The 13,348-nt window shown below is 33.0% G+C and overlaps 2 protein-coding genes across 7 annotated transcripts in view; one reads left to right on the top strand and one right to left on the bottom strand.

The window, feature by feature from the left end:
• Positions 1-13,348, bottom strand: part of LOC130443444 (midasin) — a 107,057-nt gene that overhangs the window by 65,835 nt on the left and 27,874 nt on the right. The window lies entirely within an intron of this gene.
• The window catches only part of LOC130443445 (uncharacterized), a 55,980-nt gene that overhangs the window by 35,344 nt on the left and 7,288 nt on the right, over positions 1-13,348 (top strand). For all 6 annotated transcript variants that reach the window (XM_056778069.1, XM_056778073.1, XM_056778074.1 and 3 more), the window contains one exon: positions 12,957-13,303. In XM_056778069.1, the coding sequence (XP_056634047.1) occupies positions 12,957-13,303 (347 nt within the window). The remainder of the gene's footprint in view (positions 1-12,956; positions 13,304-13,348) is intronic.

Here is a 13,348-nt window from a genome sequence, read left to right as displayed (position 1 = left end):
CAATGTTACTGATGTTACTCCTACTGTTACCCCATTACGTGGAAAATTTGGGTATAAAACCTCATAAGATCGTATCTGAATCGTAACTGAATTCGTATCTGCTGACCTTCATGTAGAGGAAAAGTTTTCAAAGAAATCATTTATTTCATTGTTTAAAACGCGCAAATAACCATCCACAGACAAGTTTCTCCGAACTAAAAAAGTTCAACTATTTAATTTTCATTATTGCCACACAATTTCATTTAATGACTAACGATCCCCAACTTTTTTGCAAAATTTATAATATAAATCTCCACAAGTCATAAAGTTATGAAACGTTTTTCTTACAGTTTCAAAATATCGGAAAAATATTTTCCTAATGTAAATAAGCAATGGGCACGAGTACGATTTCCGTGGTGACTGGATTTGACTATGCCATTTTGTAAATCGACCCAAAATAAGTCGAAAATGAGGATTAAATTTTTCGATATCTCGCTTCATTTTCGAGATATCGATATTTCAAATTGGAAAATTTTATTTTTATTTAATATTTGTATATGTTACAGACTGAAAAATAGTCCAAAGGACTAGTACGTTTAGAAAAGGACTGAGGATATTAGTTTATATGTGTAAAAAGCTTGTGTCTTAATGAACTGTCCAGTCCGTTTGTAAAAGGTCTAGTTTCTAAGATATATAAACACATTTTTTTTACCTATTTATTATACAAATGAGTTGTACAAAAAAATACCAACTAATCTAACCTAACTTAAATAAATAACTTTTGAAAGCATTCAGAACGTACTTTTGGCTCGAAAGAGGATATTTTTACATTAAATTACTAAGTAAATCTTCGAACTGTCATTAATTATTTTATAAATAATGAAAAACAATTTACAATTGTTTATGAAAAACATCAAATTATTTATGTATTTATCGTTTGTTAAGTTATATTCATCACAGAGTGATGAAAGTTATCATTTTGCTATAAAAATATGTTTTTTCAATATAATTTTGGATTATCAGGGTAAATAATATAAAAATTAAATAAAAAATCTTTTGTTTATTGAATTACAACATTCATATTGAATTTGTAGTGTTGAAATATTCATTTGAAACGAAGTATTGAACGCCATCTGTTCAAATAAAGCGAATTTTGAACTAACGTTTGATTATCAAACTGTAAGTATAGATATCTCGAAAACGAAGCGAGATATCGAAAAATTTCATTCCTCATTTTTGATTTAAATGATGTCGAATCGCACCGCCACGGAAATTGTACTTTCGCCAAGCAATGGTAGAGTTATTCTTAATTTTAAAAATTTTGGCTTCATACTAATTTTTCATATAATGAAGGTATTTTATTTTTGAGCAAAAATGGCATTTATCCGATGTTTGCAATTCATATATTGAGAACATTTCTATTTGTGAAATTCAACAAAAATAAATTTAACTTGAAAATAGTGTACACCAGAATCCGTTTCTGGGTTAGCCATTGCCACATTTGAGATTTCCGGCAGATTCTTGCACAAACAAAATTTATCTTCTTGAACCGTTAATATTAATGACAGGCTATATTTTCAGGAATTGGTCTTTTTCGTTCCTTCGCGATAGTCAGCTCGTTGTTTCCGTCCCTGTGGCACTAAAATAATGTTACTCGTTTCAACATTGGCATAAATTGTTTGATCGCCATCGACACAATGTTTCAAGAGAACCTTTGAATGATAAAATAATGTGAGAGATATCTGAAAAACGGGAAAAGAATTTGCGCAGAATTGGTAACGGTTCCGCGGTTGAAAATATTTTACTTATTCATAATTTTGACAGTGGGCGGTCATGATCGATTGCTCCTCCTCGTCAGGCACCCTTAGCTGGTACCTTTAAACGTCACTGGGCATGACACCTACCAACTTTTTGCTGCTGCTGATCGAATCAACCTCATCGTTACTTTAAGTTGCCCGAGTTACCGGTCACGTAAATGAGTTGGACCTGACAGCCATCACTCACCAGTTCGCGGAGGACTTTTTTTCACTCTAGTACAAACTTGAAGCACATCAGTTTGGCCGTTATCGTTAATTATAGCCATATCCTCAATAAAAATTCTTTTCTTATTGTATCTTTCCAATTAATTGGAAAATTAATCAACCGATCCATCAAGAAATGGTGTGTGTTTATGTGTGAAAGAAAATCGCTTGGAAACAAGTCCATCGACCACAGAATTTTCCAATGATACTATTTAGATTTCAATTTTAATATTCTTGATAAAATTTACTAATAGAATATAATTTATATGGGATACAATGGGTAGAATTGAATAAAAATCAAAATGATGTTGCGGGTTTGTGGAAATAAAACACCAAAATTATCGAGTTACCATCTATTCGTCATCAGGGAATTAATTAATCGAGAATTGCGGCATTCAAAAAATAACATAAAATGATAGTAGACACGAATGTTTATCGGCAAAAATTCATTTATGATGCTTCTAGGTTGCGTATAATTGCCTCGTTTTGTTCGGTTCATACTATTGGGATTTCTTTAACAGGTTCCTTCAACAAAAAATTAAAAAAAAACTATATATCGCTTTCTTTTATTTTGAAGAATATTTTACAAAAACTTGTTCACTATCACACGATTTAGAGCAATAATAAGGGGTGGGTTTTTTTATAATGATTAATACTGCACCAATAATCCAATTAAAGTATGAAGTTCAACAATTGAACAAATACAATTATTGTGCATCATACCTGTCCATTGGGATAGCGTTATATGCCTCACAAGCTTTTCTTCCATGAACATTCTACTCAAAAGTTCCCCAAAGCGGAATTTTCTGTATCAACCACCGTGAGATTGAGTTGATGCTGATATCTAATTCTATATCAAAAGAACGTATAGAATTTTTTTATTTTTAAACGGACTAGAACGAATTTGAACGTTCTGGATAAAATACTTCCACAAAATAAAGTTTTGCGATCAAAACGGAAACAGCTATAGCCACACAAAAGATTTTTCCGGTCGCTGCTTTTCATTTTTTACAATCACTATTCGATAATACGGAGACTTGCAACTTTTGCAATTGCCACCGCCGATTTGCAAATTTGGAAAATGAGCAACCTGAGTAAATAGGTCAAAGGCCCCAAGTAAAATTATATTTTCCTAAGTAAATTCGAACATTAAAATAAGTGCGATATATTGACTAAGTTCTTGAGGTAACGTACGAGTGGATCATATTTTTCTCATCCATAATCAAAGAAGGCGACGACTTAAATCTATCGTGTTAAAGTATTATTAAAATAAAACACGAAGGGGTTGACTGTATACTTGATTTTTGATTGAAGATAAAGAAAAAACGGATAGAAAATAATTTATTTTGTTGCTAACCGCGGTGGTCTTTCCTTTACACATTTCCGTTCTGACTAAATTTTTTTCTTCATTTCCTCAAAACATTATAATGACATTATCATTTTCTATACGGTTTCCCTTATCATGTCCATGCATGGACCTCTCGGGATCACCTTATTGAAAGGTTATCCTAACGAGGTCCACACTAGGATCACCTTAGGTTGACCCTATTTCACGATTATGTCCATACATGGAATTTACTTCGACCGATAAACGGAACAAAATCAAGGTTTAACGTTATAAAAGAAAGGGAAAACGATTTCAATTACAAAATATATTGAACGATTAAATGATAATTAATGCAGAAACAAATAGAGCTTAAAATAATTTCCTGTTTTCATGCTTCGTAGATCCAACTACATTTAATCATATTTATCCAAAATGGCATCAACTCACCATTTCTGAATTAATATGTACAAAACCATGAAGATTTATATTCTATTATATGTACTATAAATTACGCTATTGATTTTGAAAAATATATAGTTCCATCGAATTTCCAGGACACAAAGGCGTTTAATATTGTAGTTTTAGATATACAAACAGAAGCTTCATTAATTAGAATTGAAATGTGTTACGCTCCCACAATTTCTACTACAATTTAAGAAATTTGGAGAATTGGAATATTAATTAGGTTACGATTACAATCATCATTATGATACTATTGAGACCAGATTGATTAGGTAATTTTAGTTCACTTTCAAAATCACATCTATGTGAATTTTCTAGCAACGAAGAGAATATCCCACTACGAAAATTAATGTCATCAAAAAAGAAATATTAGCAATTTTTTCAATGAAATTTGCTTTTTATAATTGTAGGATTTTTTCAATATTCTTCCACAAAACGCCCTACTACAATCGATATCAATTTATATAACAAAACACCGTCAATCAAAATATATTTTCCAAAATAATTCTTGAATCCTGGATATAGTAGTGAAGTTTTAATAATTTAGCCATAACTCGAAAACTGGCACCATTGCGTCACTCTTTTTTCAGTTTTTCTGTCTTGAAGTTTGTATTGTTTCGGGAAATGGGCGACTCAAATTACAAGAAACGTGTCCTGATGCAATTCCATTAAATTAAATATAACAAAAACCTACCAAAAAATTGGCAAACTGCAGTAGGCGTATAAAAAGAATTATTTGTCCGAAACACGGGTATTTGAAAAGGCGGAGCAGTTCGAAGGGAGGAGTGAATAAGTCGATTAACGTAACTCCAGTTACCACTCTTAAGCCGCGTCCACACTATGCCGATCGACAAGGTCGATCGACAATGTCGAACGACATAGGCGACATTCGTCTCGTTCACACATAAACTGCTGTGTGGACGTATTTCATCAGTCGACTGTGCCTTTTGTTTTTGTTTTTGTACTCTTCATTTGTAGAGTCCCAGAATTGAGGGCGGGGTCTCTGTACATATCAATAAAATTTAATGTTTGTTCTTCTGTGAAATTCATTTTGATAAAACAATTAACTTTGGTAACACACAATTATAGAACCACTTCTCCCGTTGCGCACACAGGTTTTAACAAAACTAATGATTTAAAACTTTATTATCACGCTCAACAGGTCCAAACTTGGCAATTATTTCCATTCGACTGAAAATAAAAATGCACTTCATTCGGGTTACATTCGACTCGACAAATGTCGATCGACACAGTCAACATAGTGTGGACGCGGCTTTACCGATGCAAATGTCGACCGTTCCAGCTCTTAATTGGATACATTTATTACTGCGAACTTGCAACGTCTCTAGACCTTTCAAAAAAAATGTTTCTTCTTGCTCTGCAAACCAGACCTCCACAGCTTTTATTACCTTCTCGTTGGAAGAAAATTTACGATCTTTCAAACTTTTTTTCAGTTGAGGAAAGAGATGATAGTCGAACGGAGCACAAATCTGGTGAATAAGGGGGTTGTTCTAGTAATTCAAACCCCAAAACATGAGATTTGTGTGGAGGGGCGTTGTCCTGCAAAAACAAAACACTTTTTTATCCAAAGGTGTTTAGTTTTTGCAGGACTACGCCCCTGCACACAAATCTTATGTTGCCATGCACAAAATTCGTGATTAAAGGTTTGAATTACTAAATTTATTTACCAGATTTGGCTCCGTCCGACTATCATCGGCACACGAATATCAATATCAAAGATATACGCAAACCTTCAGTGTATTATGTATAGTCATTTAAACACTTCTATAAAATGTTATGAACGATAATTGTCTTCCATATTATTTTTTTTTTATTATTCTGCTTCCTCAAATTTGTAGGATTGGATAGCTTAGTCGTTAAAAATTTGATATTACTATTTGACAACTACGTATAAAATGAACATGAACGTCGACGTAAATTATGGAATCGTATTTTATAGCGAACAATGAAAATCTTCATTTTATTTGGCGTGAACTATGACCGGTTTAAAATGATACACGAGTAAATTGAGCCATTACTGCCATTCAACAGTATACTCATGTTGCAAATATAAGTAGGCGAATACATCACATAAAATTTTTCATTATTTAGCCTAATTGACAAGTTAAAAAAGATAAAATAACAGAATTAAACTCGGTAAAACGTGCTCATTAAATCTGAATCTTGCTTTTTATTTTGTAATTTGACGTTGTAAAAACAAATTCGTATTGTTGTCATATATCCGTATTCAACAAACTTTTCTGTTGAAATGCTTTAAACTGAAAACAGGGGTGTGTGTACAGGGAGATAAAATTTGCTTGTATGGGTTTTCCTAAATGCTCGTCGAAGTGGAACCAAACTTCGTTATTTTAAACGAAATGCTATGGTTTTCACGCGAAATTTCAATATAACTTTATATAAGGCATAGTAGGCCTAAAGTCCACCATTTTTTAATTATTTCACATTTTCGAAATTTTTGGACACGTGCAGCCCTCTACTAAAAAAATTATATTTCTAATTTTAAGTGAAACAGGTCGAATATTTTTGGGATTTGGACAAATAACACTGACAGCTTTCAAAATCTGTGAAAACCTTTACAAAAATTTATATAGGATGTTCAGAAAATGGTGCCGAATTTCGATTGAATTGGTAATTTGTTGGTAAAGAAAACATCTTGGCCTACAATTATATAAATTACGAGGTCCGGCTATTAAATAACGAGACTGCTTACGAAAAATGATTTTATTATAAAAATTATTCTACATTCGAATGTTCCCCTTCAATATACTCCCCTCTCCTCGCCACACACCTTTCCATACGTTTTTTCCATTGATCGGAGCAGTGCTGGAAGTCTTCTTTGGTGAGTACCTTTAGGAGTTCAAAACTCAAACAGGGATTGGGACTGAAATTTTGATTTCAAAGTCCAGTCCGTTGAAATATCAATCAGCTATTTTGCTTCTTCTCGAGTCGTTTACTCACCGCTGCGCTTTGATTTCATCTTCTGGCAGGTAGTCTTCAAAATAACCCTATAATTTAGAATAGTTCTCCGTCAACATTTTTCTTTCAGGATTAAATTGTTTTCTTATAGGAAATTATTCAAAAATGAAACATTCTCCATTCCTCAAATTTTTTTCCCAAAGCACGAATTTCTTCTTGGATGCTTCAACTTTACTAGTCATTTGGAGAAATCTGTATTGTTCCCATGCAAAGATTTGTTAAGAATTTTCAAACGTTCAAAAATGTCTGTCAGGAACGCCAGCATCGAGCGGAAGGACGCGAGCACATCACTCCGTCACTGCCCCGCGCCGCGCTTTCCACAAATACAAATAATTACAACGACAAAAAAACGTACAATCACAAAATTTTTAGTAGGCCTTTTTGGTAAGCCTTTATCAATGAATAAAATTATATGATAGAGTTAAATAATCCCAAACAACCCTTAACACAGCGGCGCATCATCATCAATTACTTATTTATTACTTGAACTGTAACCTCATTAAGTTTATCGTTAGTATAAATTGTTTGTATTTCATATTTCTGTCAGTTTTAGGGATTGTCAACTTTAACCTCATGAAGTTATCATCATATCATCAATTATTTAATTATTATTAATGTGACTATAATGAACCATAAATATCTTTATATAATTTTATAATTATTATTGAATAATTGTAACCAATACTTCGTTCATTCAATTTAATATTCGTCTAGTACGCCAGTAAATTATTATTAAATCCTCAGTTTGCCAAATAAATTGTTTTTAAAAAGCAAGTTGATGAATTGAGTTATTTAATTATATTATTGGATTACGATCCCCACAAAACAATGAGATCTATTTATTTTCAAGATAGACACGAGGAAAATAAAAGTACGCCTGGGACTTGCCGTCGAAACTTCTCTTCGTATTACGTGTGTTTTCGATTTTGAAAATGAATGCGATTGTTATTCTTTATTAACAAGATTAGAAAAATATCACAATAAAACAAAAATATATAACAGCAGCTTCAACGACTACGATCCTATAAAACAATTCATCGACTGCAGGTGTCCGGAGTTCTAAACTTCTAAGACATGACAACGAGACGAGAATCGCTGGCTCCGATTGTTTACGTGTTGTGTTTCTTGTAAATGAAAATACTTCAGTGAGTAGTTCAAATACATCAATTTTGTACATAATTTCAAATTAATTGGAATGAACAAAAAATTAAACATTTTTTCCCCAAATTTTACTCGTAAGGCTTATCCTGGTCTTATATTTCAAAGTTTGTTTTCAATTAACTGTAAGTTCAGCCTGTATTAAAAGAAAAAATACCACAGAATTTTATTTTCTTTTTCTTTCTGTTCATTAAATAACTTCCTCTACCGATAATTACCCTTTACTTTTTAACACATCTCGAGGCGCATTTCTTTCTTGATTTCCCCATTGACCTGTAGCTTTACACAATTAATTTGAAACTCTGCAAATATTAGCTTCTATATCTGGACAGATATGTACTTTGAGATTTTTCACTTTCGGGAAGGAAAAACTATTACCGCTTATTTTCTTCTGTAAATTATACTACTGTAGTATTAGTCCAGTAAACATTTGCAAAAACGTGAAAAATAGTGGTAAAGCACCTAAAACTTAGCTTGGGTGGATAATCTAAGGATTGAGCCCATCACCACAAAGAAGAAGCTCCTAAAATATGAGCGATAGCTCAATCGATCCAGAATGATAATTGGAAAAAGGTGTTTTGGAGATTTCGCAGCACGCCAAAAATTCCAATTGTTATAAAAAATCTAAGACTAAAAAAAGGCATTTTGTTTACAACTCGACAAATATTAAGAGGAAATTTCCAATGAAAAATTTCTATCTGTCCCGTTGGATTTATACTTTTCTCGTCATTTTTCACAAAGTTATGCAATTGTTAACAAATTTTTTGCATTCTCCATTTGCATAGATGCCGGTCTAAAATAAATATTGTTGTGTAAATTTTTTTCTTCGTGGACCCTTTCTTATACATTTAGGTTTGATTTTTCAATAAAATTACCTCAGAACAATCTTTTAGATCGTTCTTTGAGGAATCATTTCATATGTGTTTTTTTTTAATTTCACTCATTCTTGTGGCTCACAAAGCGCTCCAAAAGTGCCTGAGCGCGTCTATGCTCATGATATTGTGCCAAAAACAAAATATTTGTAATCATTTCAATTTTTTTTATTTTTCTTTTTCCTGAACGGTGCATTTTACGTTATTGTAGTTGTAAATGGATACAAAACCTATAAAGTTGCTATAATGAATTTTCAATCCGACCAAAATCGTACTTTCTGTGTCTACAGAGAATATTTGTCACGACACTGCTCTATTTCTTTTCCATCTCTTAGGCGATGGAATTCTCATAGATGTGTATATTATTTTTCAATTTCTACCCTAAACACAAAGTCCCTTATGAGTGGAAAATAAGAAATATGTTCTCAATAGGACATGTATTCAAACGAATCTATATTGTTGACTTCTAGTTAGTAAGATACTCCAGGAGTGAAGTCGGTTTACACTGAAAAATTTGAAATAAATTGGTTTACGTTGATATTTACGTGTTTCGTTTCAGTTGTTATGTTTACTTATAGTAATATCTTTTGTTTTCAAGTATTTATATTCCGAAAAAATGGTAAAACAATCCATTTAAACTATAGAAAGACAGTTCTATTTAATTGCTAACTTGTTCCTATTGCCTTGACTAGCGAACTCTAATTTATCATCTAGACATCTCTCGAGCCGTTTCTTTATATTAGATCTTTTAGAAAATTCCCAACAAAACAAATCACCCTACTAACGACAGCTCAATCCATTTTCGCTTTATTCTTTTGAAGTTTGTCCCGAGGCCTGATGGATCTAGGTAAAGAAGTTCCGACGTCCCCATCTATTTCTGATAATAACTACCACGTCGCATTACATTATTCGATCTATTGAAGGAAAAGTCTGATTAAGATACTTTGGGAAATGTGTATACGATATATATCAAAAGTAAATTTTTTAGACAACGCCATCTGAAAGTTGTTCGTTCTGTATTCATTTATATACCGAAAGTTGCGTTTTGAGTGTTCCATGTAGTAAAAGTGACAGTTCCGTACTGCAAAACACTTTCGGTACGCTATGGAGTAACCACTTCAATGTTGACAGTTGACAGGTTCATTTCGATGATTTTGCATAACTTCAAATTTTTAATTTTCTGAAATTATTTGTTTTATTCGAAGTTTTGTCTAAATTAATGAATAACAATGAATGATGATGAAAAGAGTTACTCGAATCCACGCCACTTGATCTCACCGAAGAAAGCAATGAGACCGATAACTATCGTACAAGGTACGAAAAACTGTACGAGCTCTTTATGAAGTGGTGTCACCAGAAAAAATTATAAATAATATGTTTATAATTCTCTATTATTTATTTTCTTTCCTCAGTGCAATTGGAAAAGTTTTGGATCTTATGCGCCGTCTAAAAAATGTTGTGTACGCCTCGGCTGAAATACTAGTTTGTTGGACTATGTAGCACTTTCATTCCTTGGCGTACAAATAAATATTTCCGTTGAGAAAGTAGCTTCAGATCGTCATCGATGCTTTTACAAATGAAGTATATTCAAATAGAATAGGAAAACTGAAATTGTATTACAATTAACACAAAATCTCGATGTATTACTTAACGTAATGAAAAATAACAGTGAAATTGCGAATTCACGAGTATACAAATCTAATTATCCGATATTTCTAGCTGTATGCTATCTTACATATGGAATACATGGTAATGAAACAGCTGATCGATTAGCAATAGATTCAGTACTAAATGGAGTTTTTTGTAACTGAAGCAAGAACTTTTCCAGCAGATTTTTGGACACGAAACTTCTTAGGTCTTGGAGAACCAGAGTGTCGCCATTCCATCGATTGTTGCTTCGTTTCTGGATCGTAGAAATGTACCCAAGTCTCATCCATAGTAACAACTCGGTTTAAGAAGTCTACATCGTCTTCAAATCGAGCACAGATCGAACACGATGCTTCTACCCTTGCACGCTTTTGAGAATCCATTTTATAGCAATTTTTTTCATATCCAAATTGATATAATGGAATATTCGGTGCTTCAGATCAGATCCGTTTCAGCCCAATTCGACGGTCTGATAAAATTATGTCATGAACTGCATCGATATTTTCGGGGACTGACACAGAAACTGGCCTTCCCGATCGGTCATCATCTTCAATGGAAAATTTACTTCTTTTGTAGTTTGCAGTCAAATTTTTCACGGTCGCATACGAAGGACATTGATTACCAAAGCACGATCAATCGGAGAAGCCGGTTTCTTATTAATGATAAACTTTTCAACATCTATAATTTCGTAGATAAAAGTGTCTGTACAAATGGCGATAAAATTATCAAGTTTCTTATTTATGACAGCCCCTTAAATAAATACTCAATTTCCTATTGAATATTGTAGCATGAGTATCTACATTATTATATTTAAGCTCTTTAAGTGGGTATCCAAATTGCAGGCACTTTATTTTCCACTGGTGTAGAAAAGTCTCGATTCTCATACATTTAATTAACATTATTCATTCTTGGATTGTATTAATCATCAATTGCTCAACAGTATAAACTAAATGAATGAAAATTAATTATTAAACGTGACAGCTAATTTTATACTGTTCGTAAGCAGCATACCTGTAAGTTAAGTAAATGAATATACTTGCAAAATATAAATCTACTTTATTTGGACACAGGGGGTTTTCTATTTATTCATTGGATATAGGTAGCACACCGTCCTATGGTCGACGGCTAGTAAATTTGTAATTCCGATTTTATGAAGGTGTACAAGAAAACAACGAACTTTTTATAGTAGTCAAGTATTTTAAAATTGATTAAGTGCAGGACTTTCCAGCAACAATCAATATTGCCTATGGAAGAAGTTTTACTATTTAATCTTTTTACTCACTACAGAAATTTTATAATTTCTATTAAATTCTGTTTCTTTTGTTTTTCTCACACTGGTGAAATATATCCATCGGGGAAATATTCATTGTATTCATTTTCGTCTTCTTTTATCATATTTATACGCTTTTCGACATAAAACATTCACTTTTACAGCGTAATCTTATTTTAACTGTAAACTCCTCTTTGCATTATCTTTTCAGCATGATTCTTCTTCTTTTTCAAGTACCATACACTTTGCAGCGTGTAGGTGTTCTCTTGTCCAAAACTTCTAATTCATTATCTGAAGGCACCCCTCTTCTGTACAACGAATAATTGTTGCTGCACCCTGAAGCAACACCAGTCTCTTATATTCCGTAGCCAGGAATGTAGTTTACGCCCTGGTCCTCTCCTTCTGTCGATCTTTCCCGTCAATATTAGCTTGAGAGTTGAAAATCTCAGTCCTCACAAGATGTGTTTCCAAATAAGATACTTTTCGTTATTTAATTACCGCGGACAGTTCTCTCTTCACACCCGCTCTCTTCAGTACTTCTTCATTCGTCATGTGCCCCGTTCATGGAATCCGTTCTGTTATCCAATTTCCATAAGATTATAGATTTTGTAGAATATTTCTATTCCCTCCTTGACCACAACTTTTGAGACCTCTACCGTTATTAGATCGGCACCTGGTGAAATTTTATTTCGGAGAAGTTTTAAGGCGTTTTCAACTTCCGATCTTATTATATCAGGCACTCGAGGGGTAGTTATTCATTCTTGCAGTTGTTCCAAATTACTCGAAATATTTTTGTAACAAACAAAAACATTATACCGAAGGTATACTAAAAAAAGTGACATTATTAACGTTAAAACTTGGCTTTTTTGGTCGATTCACTCCGAAAAACCCACTGTTTTGACACTGTTATTCAGTTTTTAGAGTGTTGTGGTTGGAAAGACGGAAAGTTTTCTTTCACCCAGTATTAAAAATTGTGTATCGATGCATATCGCTTCTATAATCTTTCGTACTTTCAACTTCCGAACTTACACTAGGCTTATTTAATAGTTAACATAACAGTAATACTTATCTAACTTATATAATTTATTAAAAGTCTTCGGTTACTTTCCTATGTCGCTCCGTTCATTATAACTATTTATTATAAACTAGTTTTTGTCTTTATAATAAATACATAGACAAACAAAAGGGTTTCCATAATTCATCGTGATTATTTTTTGTTTCAGATGGTCTCAAGGATTATTATTTCACCAAGGTGCAGTCGATTGTGCGCGAGCAGCCCTTCTTCTCCCTCTTGGAGTTTCAATTCTTCACTGCCAACCGGTCCAAAAATGTTCTTTAGTAGAAACGGCATTTCTTCTTCTAGTTACAGTAGCTACGGTAAATATGCTCACAACGGTGCTAAATGATTCCCCAATATTTCCTGACGACGATGAAGCTGCCGGAGATGTGGCAACGGCAGCTATATCTGACGCACCGCTTCTAATGGACTCGCCGCAATGTGTGCTATTCGGTACTTTCATGATTTGGTTTGCTTCGATTACTATAAATCTGGGTCCTACCTTTTTATCAGGTAGTTATAATTTTTTCTATTCACAATCGAATCCATTGAATTTAC

Source organism: Diorhabda sublineata, chromosome 4, assembly GCF_026230105.1.
Source record: "Diorhabda sublineata isolate icDioSubl1.1 chromosome 4, icDioSubl1.1, whole genome shotgun sequence".
NCBI classification, from domain to species: Eukaryota; Metazoa; Arthropoda; class Insecta; order Coleoptera; family Chrysomelidae; genus Diorhabda; species Diorhabda sublineata.
This window is presented reverse-complemented; position numbering and strand designations above follow the sequence as displayed.